This window comes from Carassius gibelio, chromosome A12 (assembly GCF_023724105.1).
Source record: "Carassius gibelio isolate Cgi1373 ecotype wild population from Czech Republic chromosome A12, carGib1.2-hapl.c, whole genome shotgun sequence".
NCBI lineage: Eukaryota > Metazoa > Chordata > Actinopteri > Cypriniformes > Cyprinidae > Carassius > Carassius gibelio.
In genome coordinates, this window is record NC_068382.1 from 12,579,411 (window position 1) to 12,599,142 (window position 19,732).

The 19,732-nt window shown below is 37.1% G+C and overlaps 1 protein-coding gene across 1 annotated transcript in view; it reads right to left on the reverse strand.

The window, feature by feature from the left end:
- Window positions 1–3,640: 3,640 nt before the first annotated feature.
- Window positions 3,641–19,732, reverse strand: part of LOC128025168 (sorting nexin-29) — a 113,771-nt gene continuing 97,679 nt past the window's right edge. The window contains exons 20-21 of the mRNA XM_052611221.1: window positions 11,912–12,051; window positions 3,641–4,857 (exon numbers count right to left, since the gene is read on the reverse strand). Of these exons, the coding sequence (XP_052467181.1) occupies window positions 4,728–4,857; window positions 11,912–12,051 (270 nt within the window). The 3' untranslated portion in view covers window positions 3,641–4,727. The remainder of the gene's footprint in view (window positions 4,858–11,911; window positions 12,052–19,732) is intronic.

Consider the following 19,732-nt stretch of genomic DNA (forward strand, 5'->3'; position numbering starts at 1 on the left):
ATATATATATATATGAATATATATAAATGAAACTACCATATCTTAAAATATATTTCAATAGTTTAAATGCTTCCTTTATACATTCACATCCAGAGTTTTGAGATACAAATTGACTACATAAAAAGAAAAGAGAAGAATACATGGCTGTTGTATTTGAATTCCCACTAAAATACTCAGGACTGTTTATACAACAGCTTCGACATAAGTTAGGTCACTGCGCTCTGCAGAGAAATTCATGGAAATCATATTCAGCAGAACAATAAATGTTAGGAATGTATCACATGAATAAGACAGCTTATTTAAACATTACACAGAGTGCTAAAGGTAAGTACTTTAATCTTTAACTCAGAATGACTACATCTTTGTAATGTAGATTTGACAGAGGCTTTTATAGTGCCTCCTATACAGTGAAATAAATTACCTGTGTTTTTCTGTTTTAAATGCTGCTATGACCAAAAGCACAATTAACAATATCTATATGGTCTTCCAAGTGGAAGTGCACAGATTGTCTGGCCTGTATTCACTCAGCTGTGAATTTACTCTCTGTGCTAGACTGCGAACCCCCATCTGCTCCCCGGGCACCGCAGCATACAGTATTGTTCAAAATAATAGCAGTACAATGTGACTAACCAGAATAATCAAGGTTTTTAGTATATTTTTTATTGCTACGTGGCAAACAAGTTACCAGTAGGTTCAGTAGATTGTCAGAAAACAAACAAGACCCAGCATTCATGATATGCACGCTCTTAAGGCTGTGCAATTGGGCAATTAGTTGAAAGGGGTGTGTTCAAAAAAATAGCAGTGTCTACCTTTGACTGTACAAACTCAAAACTATTTTGTACAAACATTTTTTTTTTTCTGGGATTTAGCAATCCTGTGAATCACTAAACTAATATTTAGTTGTATGACCACAGTTTTTTAAAACTGCTTGACATCTGTGTGGCATGGAGTCAACCAACTTGTGGCACCTCTCAGCTGTTATTCCACTCCATGATTCTTTAACAACATTCCACAATTCATTCACATTTCTTTGTTTTGCTTCAGAAACAGCATTTTTGATATCACCCCACAAGTTCTCAATTGGATTAAGGTCTGGAGATTGGGCTGGCCACTCCATAACATTAATTTTGTTGGTTTGGAACCAAGACTTTGCCCATTTACTAGTGTGTTTTGGGTCATTGTCTTGTTGAAACAACCATTTCAAGGGCATGTCCTCTTCAGCATAGGGCAACATGACCTCTTCAAGTATTTTAACATATGCAAACTGATCCATGATCCCTGGTATGCGATAAATAGGCCCAACACCATAGTAGGAGAAACATGCCCATATCATGATGCTTGCACCTCAATGCTTCACTGTCTTCACTGTGTACTGTGGCTTGAATTCAGAGTTTGGGGGTCGTCTCACAAACTGCCTGTGGCCCTTGGACCCAAAAAGAACAATTTTACTCTCATCAGTCCACAAAATGTTCCTCCATTTCTCTTTAGGCCAGTTGATGTGTTCTTTGGCAAATTGTAACCTCTTCTGCACATGCCTTTTTTTTAACAGAGGGACTTTGCGGGGGATTATTGAAAATAGATTAGCTTCACACAGACGTCTTCTAACTGTCACAGTACTTACAGGTAACTCCAGACTGTCTTTGATCATCCTGGAGGTGATCATTGGCTGAGCCTTTGCCATTCTGGTTATTCTTCTATCCATTTTAATGGTTGTCTTACGTTTTCTTCCACGTCTCTCTGGTTTTGCTCTCCATTTTAAGGCATTGGAGATCATTTTAGCTGAACAGCCTATCATTTTTTGCACCTCTTTATAGGTTTTCCCCTCTCTAATCAACTTTTTAATCAAAGTACGCTGTTCTTCTGAACAATGTCTTGAACCACCCATTTTCCTCAGCTTTCAAATGCATGTTCAACAAGTGTTGGCTTCATCCTTAAATAGGGGCCACCTGATTCACACCTGTTTCTTCACAAAATTGATGACCTCAGTGATTGAATGCCACACTGCTATTTTTTTGAACACACCCCTTTCAACTAATTCAACTAATTGCCCAATTGCACAGCCTTAAGAGCGTGCATATCATGAATGCTGGGTCTCATTTGTTTTCTGAGAATCTACTGAACCTACTGGTAACTTGTTTGCCACGTAGCAATAAAAAAATATACGAAAAACCTTGATTATTCTGGTTAGTCACATTGTACTGCTATTATTTTGAACAATACTGTAAATGGCTGCCTACTGCTCCGGGTGTGTGTTCACAGTGTGTGTGTGTGTGTGTGTTCACTGCTGTGTGTGCACTTTGGATGGGTTAAATGCAGAGCATGAATTCTGAGCATGGGTCATCATCCTTGACTGTATGTCACGTCACTTTTTCTTCCACTTTTATTTACTTGACAGTCACAAGCCTCCCGATTTTCATCCAAAATATCTTAAATTGTGTACTGAAGACAAACTAAGCTTTAATGGGTTTGGAACAACATGGGGGTAAATTAATTAATGACAAAATGTTCATTTTGGGATGGAGTATCCCTTTAAAGGCATTTAAAAATATTTGGTGTGACAACATACCACACTATGTTAAATTAACTGCATTTTGTTTTTCTTCTGAGCAAAAATGCTAGATTTGATTATTAACTTTTTGTAGCCAAATCATTTATGGGAGAAAACAGTGTGACTACCCAGTTGTCGCTCATATTACATTCAGTTGTATTATACGTGTATTCAAAAATTCAGGTTCCGACTGGATTACTTGTGGATTATTGTGATTGTGACGACAGCAAACCTCTGATGCAGCATTTCATTTACACAGAATCAAAGCCTAACAACAAAACGTACAATTTTAGAGGGACAGTTCACCAAAAAATGAAAATTATCACCATTTATTTACCCTCAAGTTGTTCCGATGGTATTTTGAACAATGCTGGGAAATTGTTCAAACAGTTAACGGTAGCCAGTGATTAACATATAGAAAAAAATATAATAAAAATATTGAAGTAAATGCCTACCATCAATTGTTTGGTAACCCATATTTGTCAAAAAAAAATCTTCTTTTGTGTTCAACAGAAGAAAGAAACTCATACAGGTTTGGAAAAACTTGAAGGTGAGTAAATGATGACATATTTTTCTATTTTGGGTGAACTATTCCTAACACTAATCTCTTGCTGCCTTGCAATCACCATTTTTTGGAATAAAAACCACGTGACAAACTTGTGAAAGGACCAATAATTAAAGACAACCCATTTTTTTCTTATTGACCTGGAGGTGTTGCGTAAAATCCTCCTGATTTTGTTTCAAGTTACCATGGCAACACAGCTCACAAGAAGCCATTGTGGACCACTTTTTCATTTAGATTTTGGTAGCACTTTATTTTACAGTCCTGTTACTTATTATAGTAATTACAATAACTATCTAATAACTAGGTAATTACCTACCCCATGTAGTTACCTTGTATTACCAGAACTTTCTAAGATAAATACACTGTAAGTGCACTATAAGTACATGTAAGTATACATACTGTAAAATAAAGTTTTTTTAGTACATTAAGCCATTAAAACACTTATTTTCTTTACTTGAAATGGAGCAAAAGCAGTCTTGCAGCACTACTAACCTCAAATTACCTTACAAATCTGACACAAAAACCGATTGTGTGTTGGAACTTGTATTTATTTATGTATTCATTAAGCTCATGTATTCTTGCGGCTGCAAAACAGCTGCGCCCTGTCACATGTAGGACAAAAGATACACTGTTTAAGAAAAACCATGACATAGAGTTGCTTACTACTGTAGTACAAAAGGTTGCAAATAGACAAATATGCAAAGCACACAACAGATCTGCTACTGTATGTTTTACTAAACAGAATCCGATGGCAATCCTATATCACATTCAGTTTGATATTTATTCATTTAAACACATCATGGTTCCTTTCTTTGACATTACAACATAACATTAAAACCATAAATACTATTTATTAGTAATGAATCCCAATCATTATTGTGCTTGTATTTAAAATAGGGCAAAATGATCTCTCAGTGGAAACTCAGATGCAATGAAATTCTCTTATATGCCCCATCCAGCCGGCTTCTGTGGAAAAGTACTCTTGAGGACATACAGGATAATGGCAGCCAGGGAGATTTCCAATGAAAGGTTTTCTGGAACAGAAGACAAGGACTCTGGAGCACGAGAGCCCAGACCCGACTAACACATCACATTCTGACCATCACCGGACATTCATCTAAAATCTAAAACATGTTTTTCAGGTTTATTGTAAACAGGAAAATGAAAAGTGATTGTATTGTATATATATTATAAGTGCAGACCTAAAAAAAATTACATCTAACTTTGTGCCTCATACATAGCAGAGCGGGGTAACAAAATGTATACAAACAGAAAGATAGAATTGAGTCCCATGTGTCAAATAATATGTGTAAATTATTTCCAGACAATCGCACAATTCTCATCACAGTCTCATAAAAGTTTCATGTCACTGCTGTTAGTCAAAATGACGTCCCGACTTTTCCCAAAAACAACATCTGTTATAATTGCTAGGCACAAGAGTAACCGAAACCTCTGCCACTAAACCGATACACACCACATTTTCTTGCCGATTTTGTTCGCCGTTTCTAGACCCAGCTAGTCCCCAACAGTGGCGCTATGTACATCCATAATAGAAGAGAAGGTCCTTGGCTCGGTGCATCCATACTGATGAGCTCTGAGGATTGCGCTCAGAGGTTAAAGGTCACCGCTTTGGGGTTCGGGGTTCCGGGCTTCACGGCCAGAGTTGCGGCCTAGTCTGGGGAATCGGCTGGAGGCTTTGGATCGGGCAGTTTTGGCACCACTCTCATTAGCTGTGGGGTTGTCCCTGTTAGAGAACAAACACAAACATCGGTAAACCCCATGGGCACTTTGCTCTTTCTTCTCCTGCCTGACTCCAGGTGTTCATTTGTGTTGTAATACCTTTGGAAAACAGATAGTTCCCACCAGGCACCTAAATGCTTAAACGGAGCAGGGAAGCACGGTTCGTAGATGTTCTCTTTACAATAACTAAATGCTACTGTGTGTCAGAGTCCCCACTGCAGGTAAATAAACAATGAAACAAGCTCTTTGCAATAACATGCTTTCCTTACATCCTCACAGGCCGCACACTGACATCACCCAGAACTCATGGCTAACAAACTGAAATTGAAAGATGTCTGCGAGTTGAGCCCCGAGCGGAAAGCCCCCCGAGGCTGAAAGTGTGTCAGAGACAGAGTGTGATTCCTGAGGGAGGGCTGTATAGACATCAGCTGCAGTTGAGGGTTAGGCACTATGCATTATACACAGCTGCGGCTCACCGTACAGAGACAACTCCAGCCTGGATACCATGATAACTACAGTATGCCACTCATGAGCTGAGGAGTCTAGGAGCCAGTGGCAGTCATGGCTCACATGGTGCCTTCTCCCAAATAAATATAAATAAATAATGTAACAATATACTGTAGACCTCTGTGTGCCATAAAATAAGATAATGATTAACTAAAAGCATTTATAGATGAAATACTGTAACTTCTGACATCCTCACTGTAGCACTATATTGATGACATGTTGTTTTGTTTTTCAATTTTATTCTACAGCATCTTCTTTTCATTTTCTTTATTTTGATGGTGCGGATAGTGAGCAGGAAGGTGCACAAGGGAAAAATACACATTGGGTCAGAATTAAAGGTGTCAGGTGGGAAGGAGGGCAGCTGCAAATTCATGAGACTGCCATAGATGAGTGACAGAGAAGTGGTGTGTGTGTCTGAGAGCTGTGTGCCTGTATCAGCTGTCAAAATCCAGCGCTGCACTAAGAATCATGGTTTTTATGTGACTGTGGCTAAAGGAAAAAGCCAAGGCATCATAAACTTTGGACATATGGGATGGAAAGTGTGTGGCTGCATCCAATCTAATTCAAACAGTGATGGTGTGAGCTTTATGTGTAAAGTGAGTGCCAGACATTTTAGGAGTATAGAAACACAGAGAAGAGCAAATAAATGGTTTGATCAAACTGAATGCACCTAGATTTGCGCAAAAAACGTGTGTGGATGTACAATGGATTTCTGTTAAAATTACTTATATGTCAAAATGTCAATAACAAACAATAACTAGGGCAGCACCAAAACTTTGGCGAGAATGATTCTGATTTTATTACTTTCAGTGCAAATGGTGACCAGTAGCATGTTTAGGCACCACGCAAACCACGCAACTGCTTGGGGCCCCGCCGTCCATGAGAGCCCCCGAGCAGAGTGGATTTTGAATGCAGCTTCCAAAAGACAAAAAAAAAGCCTAATTTATAAATAATATTTTTACATTTGATACGATCACATTATCATCAGCTGCTCAACTCAAATTTGCATTTGTGCTTTGGCTGTTTTACTGTTTTCAACCATATAATGTTTATTTTATGGTTCTCACACTGTCGCATATAAAGTGAAAAATTAAATGAAAAGTGTCGGCAATGCAGCTTCTGTGTTTCCTCTGCATGGAAAGATGGAGTTTGATACTGATTTCATTTGAATGGTAACAACCATACAGTGTCGTATTATGCTAACTGAATGTACTGATAAAATGTACGAATTTGACAAATGATGACACACACATTAAATATGGTTAGGAAAATATTGCCCTTCATAAAGTTAAAAAGTGTCCTAGAAATTTGTTTAGACCCGATAGAACACTGATCATAGTACTGCTTCAGAATAAATTACATTTATTAAAAAAAAAATACACAGCAGCCACAATAGTGCTGTAGAACTGATGTAGGCCTATTGGTTTTATTTCATTTTTCCTTGTTAACTACATCATGAATATCTTGTTGTGCAAGTAAATGAATTTTGCATCTATAATGAGCCCAGGGTTAATGACTAGCTTAATTGGAGTCAACCGGAGTCAGAGCTATCAGAGCTTAATGATACTAATAATAAAAAATCTAAATGAATAATTATGATGTTTAATATTAATATTCACTTTTTAATGAAATAAAATCAAATTTAATAAATCCATAGAAAATGCAAAATTTTCTTCTTTTTTTTTTTTGAAAATGTATGTGCATCAGATTTAAAAAAAAACAGTTACTTGCTCTGTGCTGTGGTTCTATATTACTAATGTTTGGCACTCAAAATAACAGTTTGAATTTGATTGGATACAGTCACATTCGTTCTATCCCACGAGGCATCAAATTTTATAACCAATTTATGCAAATATCTATGATCACATACTTTTTTCTGCAACTGGATAATCTTAAAGTGGGTAGGAAATTTGTAATTTTCTCAAAAAGGACCAAAAACAAAAGTACCTTTGTGTCAAAGGTACCTTTGTGAGGGTATGATGGAACAACCATTATGAAGCCGTTGGTCTGAGAGCAGGCTAATCTAGCTATACTGATTACATATAACTAATAACATTCAAAAGGTTTCAAAGAAAATTAAATTTGAACAGGAAGCCAGAAGTGTGGTTATGCAACACAGAACACGCCATGATCGGCTTCTCCTCTACTGTATTGCTGCTGTCAGATTGGCATAGGGCTGAGAGAAAAGACGAGAGCTGGGCGAGGGGAAAGAATGAGGGAGAGAGCTAAAAAAAACATTAAAAGAATGAAGTGCTGAGCAGCTTTCAATCAGGCTGGAGCAGCAGGGAAGACGCTGGAAGCAGGTAAATGGGGTGCTGTGATGCCCCCCACCAGTAAATCTATCTCTCCATCCATCCATTCTCAGCTCCTCACAAAGCAACACAGACTCTCTCTCTCTCTCACGCAGATACTATTGAATGGGTCCATGCAGCAGGAGGCTGATCTGCAGTCTAAACAGTAGCTGCTGAAAGACTGTCCACGTGTTACATAACCTCTAAGAACAGAGATTCGGCTCTTCATTTATCCATGGAACAAGCCTTTCTTATCGGTCTAGCCCCTGCAACTCTGCTGTAGAGGCTTCTTGTTATGGATTTAGGTGGGTAACATCTATGAAGCAAATTTGAAACGGCTCAACCACACTGAAACTGAATCGAGCCTTACTGGATGTGGCCCCTCTCAATTGGAAAAACACTGGGATCGTCAATAATTCTCTGTGTGAGACTAGAAGCAATGTCCAATCAACCTCTTCCCTAAGATTTTTGGGCAAGGTGGATTTTAAACAATACAAAATAAATAAATAATCCATCTAAAAATATTATATATATATATATATATATATATATATATATATATATATATATATATATATATATATATATATATATTTTAGGGGTGTAACGGTAAGTTTATTCGTACCGGACCGTTTCGGTACAGTGCTTTCGGTACGGTGCACGTGTATACTGAATGACCGAATGCAATATTTTGTTTGGGGAACATAGGTACATTTTCATGTTTCAAAACGAACATATTAAGTTGTGGAAGTATCCACGTTCAGCGCAAAAAAAAAAATAGTTATTTATTTATATTTTTCATTATATTTTATTATATGATATTGGTTTGAGACAGAGTATTTTATTTAGTGGAGAACTTTGCAGCAGTATTTTATTTCTTATTCTTTTCTATTTTATTATAAATTATATTTTATTATTTATTTTATTAAAAAGTGTTTTAAAAAAGTGTAGGCTAAACTGTTAAAAAAAAGTTTATAGTAATAAACAACCTGCAATTTAATGTTTGTATTTCTTTCCCTTACTGTACCGAAAAATGAACCGAACCGTGACTTTAAAACCAAGGTACGTAGCGAACAATGATTATTGCATACCTTTACACCCCTAATATATATACACACACACACACTCAGCGGCCACTTTATTAGGTACACCTGTTCAATTGCTTGGTAACACAAGGTGCTAATTAGATGTCAAACACATGGCTGCATCTCAGTGCATTCAGCCATCTAGATGTGGTGAAGACGACTCCCTGAAGTTCAAATTGAGCATCAGAATGGTGAAGAAAGGGGATTTAAGTGACTTTGATCGTGGAGTGGTTGTTGGTGCCAGATGGGATGTCTGAGTATTTCAAAACCTGCTAATCTATTGGGATTTTCACACACAACCATCTCCAGGGGTTTACAGAGAATGGTTCGAAAAAGAAAAAATATCCAGTGAATGGCAGTTGTGTGGATAAAATGCCTTGTTGATGTCAGAGGTCAGAGGAGAATGGGCAGACTGGTTAGAGATGTCAGAAAGGCAACAGTAACTCAAATAACCACTCGTTACAACCAAGGTATGCAGAATACCATCTCTGAACACACAACACGTCAAACCCTGAAGATGGGCGACAGCAGCAGAAGACCACACCGTGTGCCGCTCCTGCCAGCTAAGAACAGGAAACGGAGGCTACAATTCACACAGGCTCACTAAAATTGGACAATAGAAGATTGGAAATACGGTGCCTGGTCTGATGAGTCTTGATTTCTGCTGCGACATTCGGATGGTAGGGTCAGAATTTGGCATAAAGAACATGAAAGCATGGGTCCATCCTGCCTTGTCTCAATGGTTCAGGCTGCTTTTGGTGTTGTAATGGTGTGAGGGATATTTTCTCTGCACACTTTGAGCCCCTTAGAACCAATTGAGCATCATTTAAACACCACAGCCTACCTGAGTATTGTTGCTGACCATGTCCATCCATTATGACTACAGTGTCAATATGGACCAAAATCTCAAAGGAATGTTTTCAACACCTTGTTGAATCTATGCCATGAAGAATTAAGGCACTTCTGAAGGTCCAACCCAGGGGTCCAACCCAGTACTAGCAAGGTGTACCTAATAAAATGGACAGTGAGTGTATATACACAGACAAACACAATAATATACAACATTATATGTACTGTACGCTATAGTTTTCTTGAAAGACGCTAAACTTTTATTCAGTAAGGATGCAATAAATGAATCAAAAGTGTCAGTAAAGGCATTTGTAAGATTTAACATTACATTGAAAATAATTTTATTTCAAATGAATGCTGTTCTCGTCAATAAATCGAGAAAAATGTCTATTTATCAACAAAAGCATCTATCTACATACAGTACACACAGTCACACAATAACCTGATTGTACATGTATCCTAAACTTCAAGTTGCTAAAAAGTGTTTTGTCTTTGGTCATGTCTAATATTGCCTAGAGCACCAAGTGAATCAAAACTGCCACTAGAGCCCCATCAAAACCAAAACGATGACCCATGGTGAGACCACCATTGCTGGGAACTCTTTAAAGCAGCCCTGCACTATAAAGATGTATAGACTTCAAGTGTCTTCCATTTCAGAGCTGAAGTCTCTCAAAGTCTGAAAACGTTTTTTGTTCCACAGAAACCTTCTCAAAAGAATATCTTTTAAAAGACCTTTGTCATACCCACTCAAAACTGACAGTGACAGTCAGGAGATGCCAGGAAAGGGCACACAAGAGCTGTTTTAAAATGAAAGGATTCCCTAGTTGGCAAAGCGAGCTTACTATAACCTCTGTGTGACAGCTTTCCACTCTGTCTGTTTGCCAGGAGGCTGCTTTATTGGCATGGAATGGATATGTAAGCACTAATGTGTTTAAAATGACTGTGAGCAGCTACTCCAGGTCTGAGTGCCACTTCCAGACCACAAGAACAGAACTGTTAATCACATAAATCACACTGTTTATTATTGAGAATAAACACATTTCCTAGACCGCATGATCAGAAACACAAGCAGAAACATAACTAGTGAACTGTATCTACACAAAGGAAATCCAATTCAGTTAGTTCTCCCCAACTAAAAAGTAACTGGACTCATCTATCCGTAGCACTCAAATTATCTCCAGTCTAGGGCTGGGCGATATATCTTATGATATGATCGTGCGCACCTAGTCAGTAAATCCGGTTCCATGATTACCGATAAATCGCCATCGTTAGATATATTGCCCAGCCCTACTCCAGTCATTCCAAGCAAAGAGCCATTATCTTCTCACAATGTGCCAATGGTCTCTTTTAATTAAATCAAATTTGATGTGAGGGTAATCTATTTATTTTATTAATTTCCTTTACGTAATCGTGTCATGCTGCAAGACCCAGTGCTAACAATAAACCAATGAGATGCAGCATGTGAAAGGAAATCTGACCTGATAAATCAATGAGCCAATCAGAACAGACAATTAGCCGGTAAAATGCAGGATGTGAGTGGTCCTTTAAGCAAATCAAATTTCCTATAAAAGAACAGCTGTTGAGATGATTGGTGACGCAATTTGTTCTGTGTAAAATTGGCAGCGTGGGATTTCAATAAAGAAACGCATGTCATATTCACAAACCATCGTAATCTATCTTAACCAGGTGCTGAAATAGAGCAATGGGTATTTAAAATAAAGTCACTGTCATTCGTTTCAGCACAAACACACCTGTCTATGCAAATAAGGCTTTAGGAAGTTTGTAAAAGTGAGAGCTATATGCTTGCCGTAATTAACGGTATACTATTACCGCCCACTGAAAGCAAGCGGGAAATAGAGTTTATTAAAACGTCACATTTGTGTACATTTCCTACTCATCATAGCAGTAATAATTCATCAAATGATGGGGAAAAGCATTATAATGGGGGATATATCCAGAAAGCATGCAGTCGAGTATACTTGTGAATTGTGAATTTTAGCATGCAAACTGTTCAATACAAAAGAAAAAATGAATTCCTCCTTTAGTGAATCATATGCAGCACAAATGGCGAGCATGAATGTGGCACTATAAGTGGATTCAATTAATTCTTGGTGAATTCCCCTTGTGTGTCATTTCTTTATTCAGCATGCATTTGTGGCATTTGAAAGTTTGACTGCATTGGCCTACTTGAGTGACAACTCAAAATGGCATGTATCATCCATCGAGGCACTTAAATACAGTGTCAAATAGAGTTTAAGGAGCTGAATTACACAAAGTTGATGTTTATTGCATGTGAATTATTGTGTCAGTGTGTGTATGTACTCACTGGCAGAAAGGCAGCAACTGCAGTAAAGTTTCCTTTGTGGGCTGGGCAGTGAATTGAGGCAGTGTCTGGATCAGTTTATTCATCACCATACGCAGGTATGACTGCAGCTGTTTCCTCCTCTCCTCTACAAACTTTGCATCCTATAAATTGAAACAAACACATAATTCAAGTGTCTTAAATGGAGAGTTCAGCTATAAAATTATCATTGTTCACTTCCACTAATGTCATTCCAACCATTGTGAAAAAGTTGAAAGTTGAAACTTCAACTTAACATCTTAAAAGTAAGTATATAAAAAAACGGTACTTGCAGACAACATATTAATTAAATAAAAGGCCACTTAAAAGTACTCGGAATGCATCTTAATGTGTATGTTTCTTAACAATCTTAAGAACATCATTTAAAAAGTGAACTTCATAGAATGCCAAACTAAATGTTTTAAAGTACATTTTAAATCATTCTTTCGGATCATCTTCAGTCATGCTTCAAATAACTACTTATTATGAAGTGGTTGCAAAGTACTTGATCATTTTACCTGTGGTGTTATTTTATATTACATTGAAAGTTAATATTTTACATGTCCTAAATTTCAATTTAAACATTAGAAAGGTGTAATAACAAATATATTTAAATCCATAACATACAAGTTTCAATAGAGATTACATTGAAGTATATTTTAGCTCATCATAAAATCAACCCATATTTCAAAGACAATACTGTAGAACTAACAGATATTTATATTTTATATATATATATATATATATATATATATATATATATATATATATATATATATATATATATATATATATTAGAGTAGCATGAATAAATTGCTAAATTTCTCAATGATTATATAGTTCATCCAAACATAATAATATAGCTCTAAAGCAAGGACTTGCGTTGAATTTACAGCATCAAAACATTATCAACAAGACTGTACCCAGCATTTCAAGCTGATGGATAACCAGATCAAAGTCAGCGCTGTGGTGGGGGTGACATCAAAAGCTAATGAGAAAGAACAAGGGACAGCGGGAGAAAGATTGACATGTTATTAATGTCCCCTTGATGGCTGATTAATTGGCCTTGATACTCCAGTTCATGCATCTGTACGCATGTGACATCAGTCAAGTCTCATGTGCTGAGGGGAAGTGGACTACTTTAACTGCTCTGGTGTCACCCACTTCATCAGAGGGCAACGGCTCAATCACCCAACAATAATAAAGAGCATTAGGAACTGTGTGAGTGTTTGCATGCCATCTAAACCACTGCCACTGCATTTCAGCATTAGTGTGTCATCAGGGCATGAAGTTCTAATAGTGATCTATCTCCAACAGCCATGAAAAGGCATAAAAGTTGATTATGATAGGGGATATGTGGAGGAGATCACTGCTGTCAGATTAGCTTACCCATGAGGGCTGTGCCTGCCAGGGCTAATTTAATGCTCTGGCCCACATCATGTCAGAACCCTCTTTAAATTGCGAGAACCATGACACCAAGCACAAATATTTGCTTTTTGTGCACTTTACAACAATGGCTCAAATATCATACCGTTCCCTCGATATAAAATGGTTTGATATGCTTTCTTAGCAAAAAAGGCTTATTTCGAACACATTCCTAGTTTGAGGATGTATTATGCTACTAATTGGATTCTATCAGGATAACAAAATACTGAAACACCTTTTCACTGAGGGACCATTAAGGCCAAACACCTTATTAAACAAGCCAAGCACACGCATTCACAGCATTATGGCAAGTGCATCCAATAAGTTTTTTATGCATGGAGCTTCAGCAGGACCTTCAGACAATCTTTTAACACAAACACCAGCCTGCAATTCACACAAACAACTCGTGATAAAACCAGGAAAGCACTTTGCAATCTCTTCTCTTGAAGAAAACAAGAGTGTTTCTCTGCAAATAATTCTCTCAGGCTTCTGTCTTTGGGCCAGTTTTGTTTCTTTCCTTAAACGACAGGCTCCTCTCCAAATTCCTCAAAGCACAGTTCTGCTGATCGTCTGTGTCTGACAGAATCCCTGCCAAACGCCGCTATTATAGCCATTAAAGACTTGCTGGAGTGCTTCTCCATCTTCACAGGCTATTGTCTGGACCAGGACTTTTGCCAGCTGGTGGTACACAATGAAAAGTGTTTGTGTTCGCTTTTGTCCAATCACACGTGCAGCATGTATGGACACGTGTGCAGATCTGAATGAAGGAGACACCTCGTCAAGATGACAAAGTGTGAGGGTGATTCAAGCTGGTACAGTGAAGCGCACGCAGCCCATCATACTCTGCCTGGGAATTAAACCGTTATGACTGAAAGAGGTGATTTATCACGCTGACCGTCCCACTGAAGGTTGCTGTAAAAGTGGTTGTACATTGCTTTTCGAATGGGGAAATAACCTCATTCATCCTAAAAACAAAAACTGATGGTACATATTTACTCTAGTTTATCACCTTACGTAGTGACTGCCCACAACTGTCTGACAAACTGGATTTACTGTACCAAACCACATCAAGCCGATCAATCATTCTAGGCATATCTGCAGTAACTAACCAGGCATGATGTGAGCAATTATGCACTTGCCTGACGGTTTTATCCAAAATGATTTACAAAGCATTCAGGACATAATCCTGTGACTCCAACTTTTGACGCAGTTATTAAAAAAGCCATTTTACAAAACCAGGATTGTGCAAAATTTAGAACTGAGAATTAAACTGAACTGGCCAGGGGAGGAGAGATCCTCCACTGAGCCTGGTTTCTTCCAAGGTTTTCTTCTCCATTTCTATCACCTGAAGAAATCTGGATTCCTTGTGACGGTTTCTTCTGCCTTGCTTAGTTAAAGTTTAACATTAATTTAATATTCAGTAATATTATCGATTTACTGCACCAGCAATATTGGATGAGAACACAACTTGAACAGAATTAAGTTGAATAATAACAGTATTGTCTTCTTTAGAGCTGTTTTTATAGCCTAAATTTGTTCACAACTCTGTTATTGAACCAAACTGAATCAACATTGAACTGACTTGAGTTGAATAATTACACTACTGTCTACAGTTGAGCTCCTACTCACACAATTAAACTTGTTGACTGGAACTGACTGGAGCTGAATAATGACACGGTCTTGTTTGAGATATTTTACAGCAGAACATGTATTTAAATATTCATCACAGATTATGCTACTTTCCTGTTTAATCATGTTAAGATGCTTTGAAACTATCTCTATTGAATAAAGTGCTACAAAAATAAAGATGACTTGGAAATTGGATGGCTGGAATTTACAGAAATGTAACAATGTTCTTTCACCCTGGAACACAAAAGCTAATTTATCAAAGGGAAAATTAGACAATGGAACACACTTATTGTGCTTTATCAGAAGAGAAAATTGGATAATCAGTACTCGTAAAAGTCTGAAGCCAGAAGACTAACAAAGTAAAAAATTGCGTGTAAACCTTTTTTGGTTATGAACAAATTTGATTCAGCTTGGTACAGAATAGATAAGGTGGGAAGATGCGATGATGGAGAAAATCCTGAGTATCATGTAAACTGCGATGGTCTCTTTATCATTCACTCAAACAAGGCTTTGTGAAGCCAATATTCACATTTTGTCTTTAACTTACTTTGTACAAATTTACAAATGAATTTTAATTTGACTTTCTTAAATTCACATTTAAAGGTGCTGTAGGGAACTTTTGTAAAAAAAAATATATATATATTTTTTACATATTTATTAAACCTGTCATTATGTCCTGACAGTAGAATATGAGACAGATAATCTGTGAAAAAAATCAAGCTCCTCTGGCTCCTCCCAGTGGTCCTATTGCCATTTGCAGGAATACATCGCTCCCGGTAAAAAACAACCAATCAGAGCTGCGGTCCGTAACTTTGTTTGTGTTCAAAATGTATATAATAAGCGAGTACACCATGAATCCATTTTTCAAACCGTGTTTTTAGCTTGTCCTGAATCACTAGGGTGCACCTATAATAAGTGTTTATATTCGGACTATTTTAGATTGCTTCGGGGGTACCGCGGCGGAGTAACCCAGTACCTTTGTGATTCTTCATAGACATAAACAGAGAGAAGTAGTTCCGGCTACGATGTTCTTCCGCAAGACGCAAGCAGTTCTGTTTATTAACCGCTAGAGCATCAAAAGTTCCCTACCGCAGCTTTAAATGCATTTTGTTTGTTACCTCATTTTAAATTCTTTTCAAATTAAGAATTTAACTGGAATTCACAAGACATTTTAATGTTAATCATTTACACATTATTAATGCAACGACAAGCAATTTGTCTACTGCTGTATTTTATTTTTTATTTTTTTTTATCTGTCCTATCAGGTTTGTTTAGGATAGGGTCTAAGGTACCATATCTAAGGATATGGATAAGGTACTTCACAAATGCAGTATCACACTCTGACACCTTTTCATTAAGAAAGTTTTCATTAGAACCAAGCAAGTTATGAGAGATCACATATTTCCAGTGTGCTCTCTGCACATGTTTGGATCAAGAAACTGGCACACGCATCAGCCGTGTTGCATATGCATACAAAATACAGGAGTCATAATTTATTCACTTTGACTAGTGAAAGCAGAAATGGCAAACACTGCATTAATGAGAACAGGGCAGATTCTCCTGGGGCTGTCATCTTTAATGCAAAGATAATGTGGAGTTCAATTAAAGCTGCGCCCAAGTAGTCAGAAGAGACAACAGACTGTCTTCTATTTTTGCACCTCCCTCAACCCTTTTTTAAGCCAAATCGGGGAAAATCAATAATGTATGATGCAGGTAGCCGGTCCCACAATGACCACATGTTATGAACCATAAAGAATCTTCTAGACTCTTGCACTCAAGAAAATATGGATACTAATGTATCAAACCAGGTGTTGGGAAAGGCCAATGATGAGAACAAATGGGTCAATGCACAAGTAAATGCACCAGAACCTGCAGAGTTTCAGTGAATAATTCAGCACACAGCAGAAGGTGGGTCAGAAGAGGAAGTCTCAACCTCCACTCAAAGTCTTGTGCTAGAAACAGAGTCAAATGATTAAATGAATAGTTCACCCAAAAATAAAATTCAGTCCCACTTATATTCAAATAACAAATATGTAATTTAATTAATATAATATAATATAAATTAGGGCCATCAAGCGATTACCATTTTTAATCTAATAATTTACTGTGCCGATTAGATAGTAATAGCATTAAAGAGGCATTACAAAAATGTGTTTACAAAAATATCTAAATTCACTTATATATTAATGTAAAATGCAGTGTGTAATGACATACAGGTCTGGGGCTGGGACAGGGTACGCTTAATGCATTTATGATTTTAACATTATTTTTCCATAATCATACCAAATTAACATGTTAAATCAACAGCTCTACTCAAAAGAAATGTATTATACATTATACATTTAATACAGAAATGTTATGCCAACCAGACCATTTGACATACTTTTTTTGCATCCTGTGTAATAGGGAAGAAAGTATATTCGGACACAGGCTGTGCAATATCGAAGTATTCCCTTAAACTAATCTGAATCTCTGCTCTCTTTCTGGCCTGTGGCTATTTAGTACAGTATCATCTCTCTCTACATCTGTGCAACCCAGCTGCAGTGAAGATCACACTGTATGCACCAAAGCGTAAAAAAGAAGAAGAAAAAAAAACCTTGAACATTTGCTAATTTTAATCATTGTAAATGTGGGTCACAGGGATGGTCAAAGGTCTGTAATTGTTCCCCCTGGAGACAAGAGATGTGATGAACAATATGAGTAAAATGTGAGTGCACAGATAATCTAGATAAAGGTTATTCATTTTTAATGTGACGTTGGCAAGGTCCTCTAAGAAAGAGCGCAACTAGACTTCTCAGCTTTGCCCTTTTATAGAACTCATTATTCTAATCAGATTAATATTAATAACCAGTGTTAGATTCATTCCTAGACCACATTTACATACATTTTTCAGATTAAAGTCCATATTCTCATTAAACCTTTAATCTGAAAAGAGGTTTACATGTTCACTAGTGTATAGCTACTTTTTATTTCTGCATACACGGAAAATGTATTTCAAATAAACTAAGACAAGCACTCTTTCCAAGCTATTAATCTTTTCTACGTCTCTAGTCATTTATTACTCCACATCTGAATAATGTATTCAAACTAATCATTTACATTCATATCTGCAACAACAGGATGAATTGAAAAGGTTTTTTTTGGAAGGGTGGGGGGGGGGGCACAGAAGCCTTCTGTGTCCAACAAGACTGCATCTATGTGTTCAAACATACAATAAAACAGTAATATTGAGAAATATTATTATAATATTAACTAGATACTCCAGTCTCAGAGTCACATGATCCTTTAGAAATCATACTAATATGCTGATTTGGTGCACATTAGTATGATGAAAGTGATGCATATTAGTATGATGATGATCCTGTCACTTTTGATCGATTCTTGAAGAAAATAATATTACACTGTACTGTACTGAGACACTGACATAATGCATGCATAATAGGAATATGACTAATTCTCTACTCATTTTGGAATATTATTGTGCATGTCTGATGTGGTCTCCATTTTTTTTTTTCATTCATTCAGTCAGTTCAACAAGTTACAATGACATTTAGTCATTTTGCAAACTAAGTTCTCATTTATTCACACTTGCAAATAAAGACGGTCTTCTCATTTTTTTCTTGTACATGTGTCCTTATATAAACATTTTTACATCCGTTTCTGGACTGATTAATTGCAAACCCCTTGTTTGTTAGTTGGGGATGGTATGGTGCAATGGTAACATATTTAGGAAGTGAAGTTAAAGATTGTAGATAGCAGCAATCAATAAACTAACGCCACTGTGCCCTTGAGCAAAGCACTTAGATATTGGCCCTGTGTCAAGTTTACTGTAATAACTGTACCTTTAGATTAAAGCTTAATAACTACTATTGTTGCAGAAATCACCTCCGCCACTTTCTGATAAGCAGTTTTTAAATGAAAATGAGTCATAATAGCAGAATAAATAAATGGTTCAATTACACAGTCTATAGGGCCGTGTTCTTAATACACACAGCTGGGTTAAACGTGTGACAAGAAAGTATATTATGCTCCAAACATCAATATATACCTTTATTACAAAACACCCAGGAAAAAGTGATACATCGCTGCACTTATCTGTCTGCATATGTGGGTAAAGCGAGCAGGTATTACACACTGGCATTGTCCTGTTTTGCTGTGAGGCTATCAGCTGAGAGCAGGGACAGTGAGAACGGTGCCTGGGGAGGACGTGCACATTATCTCTGTTCTGACACCCTATAAACAGCCAATCCCCAGACCGCAACAGACCTCAGACAGACTCACTAAATCCCTCCATCAGCCTCTCAACCTATGAGAGGATGAAATAAACCTACCGCACAAGCACACACACACACACACACAGACGCATGAAACAACACAGTCACTTAGACGAACACTCAGATGAGTGAAAATGAGCGATCTGGAACCAAAAGAGATGCACAGACTGATACAAGAATACTAAACTCTAAAGTGAGGGGCATAGAGAAAGCTTATATCATTCTATTACTAACATATTAAGAACATGTTAATTAAACTGAATTTAACATTTGTTTAACAAATGAACAAATGACAAAAAGGAAGATGAACAAAAAGACAAAAACGAAGATGAAGACAAAAAACAAGCACAACCGTTTATATTATTGTATCTCTAAACATTTTACAAGAAAAGCATATAAGTCTTGAAAAATCCATCATAAAGTGAAAAAGTGAGTGAGTGACATACAGCCAAGGATGGTGACCCATACTCAGAATTTT